Source organism: Antechinus flavipes, chromosome 6, assembly GCF_016432865.1.
Source record: "Antechinus flavipes isolate AdamAnt ecotype Samford, QLD, Australia chromosome 6, AdamAnt_v2, whole genome shotgun sequence".
Lineage (NCBI taxonomy): Eukaryota > Metazoa > Chordata > Mammalia > Dasyuromorphia > Dasyuridae > Antechinus > Antechinus flavipes.
The window spans coordinates 242,181,342-242,183,092 of NC_067403.1; the positions used below are offsets into that span (position 1 = coordinate 242,181,342).

The 1,751-nt window shown below is 40.8% G+C and overlaps 1 protein-coding gene across 1 annotated transcript; it reads right to left on the bottom strand.

Annotated features, from left to right (window-relative positions):
* Positions 1-445: 445 nt before the first annotated feature.
* Positions 446-1,375, bottom strand: LOC127541546 (vomeronasal type-1 receptor 3-like). The gene has a single exon (XM_051966775.1). The coding sequence runs from the start codon at positions 1,373-1,375 to the stop codon at positions 446-448; it is 930 nt and encodes a 309-aa protein (XP_051822735.1).
* Between the last annotated feature and the right edge of the window lie 376 nt (positions 1,376-1,751).

Sequence of the window (1,751 nt, forward strand, 5' to 3'; positions counted from 1 at the left end):
TAATTTAGCAGCTGTCTCGCCAATTTTGTAAGGGAAAGATTAGAGTCAGGGAAACAAGTAAGAAGGGTTTCTCGAGAGTACTACATAAGGAATGGAAGCCTTTGATGCAGAAGAAAGGGAATGACATAAGAAATATTACAAAGGTAAAATTCACACGATTTGGCACCTAATTTATATGTGACTAACGAATATGAGAAAAGGCCTGAGAATGGTTCTAAGCTTTCAAGCCTGAAGTGACTTGTGGTGCTTTCATGAGAATTCAGGAAGAAAGAGAAAGACATGAGTTGTATTGGAAAGGTAATTTGTTTTTTGTAGGATTTAGGGTACAGAAATTCTTATTCCAATGTAGGAAATTTCCCATGGAGTCTAGCTTGGAAAGAAAAGGAATGGATGTCCTATTCCTCCTTTGTGCCCAATCCCTTTTCATGAAGCCCAAATATTTTCATTAACGTGAGAGTTCTTCCTGTCCTAACCTTTTCAGGCCTAAGAGAACATGCAAAGACCTGGGCATCTGGGTGTCGAAGGCGATCAGCATAAAGGGGCTAACTATTGGATAAAACAGAGAAAGGGCAACAGTGAAACGTAGCCCCCAGTGCCTAGTTGCTTTAGCAGAAGCTATATAAATGATGAAAGGAGAACTGGCTGAGTTAAAGCAGACAAAACTGACCACAAGCATCAGGATGGCTTTGGTGGCTCTGGTCTCATGGGAGGCTCTGAGTAGGAGGCTGGTGTGAATGTGTTGAACTTGCCGTCTGTGTCTATAGAGGACAGACACCATGTAGCCACTTGAGCAGATCATGAGCCCCACAAAGAGAGCATCAATAACTGATTTCCAAATGAGAATTTTTATGGTATTTCCTGTGTGCAAGTTGAAAGAGCTATGTCCAATCCTCCATCTTTCATTACTGCTGTTTGTTGCATCACTTATATTTGCTGCCATTATGACATCTACCAGAATATTGAAAATCCAGCAGACTAAAGAGCAGGAAATAATATGTTTGTGGATCCAAGTTTTGATCTCTGTCCATAGGGGGCTATTGGGACTGATAGTGATGGCCTGGAAGACACTCAAGAGGCAGGTGGTGGTGAGGGAAACTCCCCGGGTCACTCTTATGAGGTAAAGTAAGATTTTTCCCATTGTGTCATCTGGAAAAGATCTCCATCCCCAAGTGAACATTATTATAGGTATTCCTCTGAAAAAAATCATCAGGGTATGAGCTAAAGCCAAGTTGATGGTTATCAGGCTAATGAGTCTTTTTCTGTGAACTATGATGAGCTTCTGGCTGTGTAGATAGAGAAGGAACATATTCCCCAGGGCTCCAAACAAAAGCAGAGTCAAGTAGAGAATCTCCAGGCCTTCTTTATGAGAATTCATTTTTTTGGGGAGTGTCTTAGGGAACTTTTCTGTTAGATTCAAAGTGACCTGGGGAGAAACAGATGGAAACTTTATCAAATTAAAGATTATCCAGTTAAATCTTCCAAATGACTCACCTTTTGTACAGGGAGTGGTGACTTTTGCAGAACTAGTATTTCTTCAGGAGACATGCATTCAACTTCTTATCATCCAAATATTTATTAAACATTTACTCTGTAACCTAGTAATGCAATGATTTTCAGTTATCTCCAAATCATGTCTTCTGCTCTTGGAAAGTCATCATCCTTTCCTTCCCATTGGTATCTTGAACTGTTCTGGGACCCATCAGCTCTGATAGATGAGTTTGTAGCCTTTTCTCCCAAGGCCCATGCCTCCA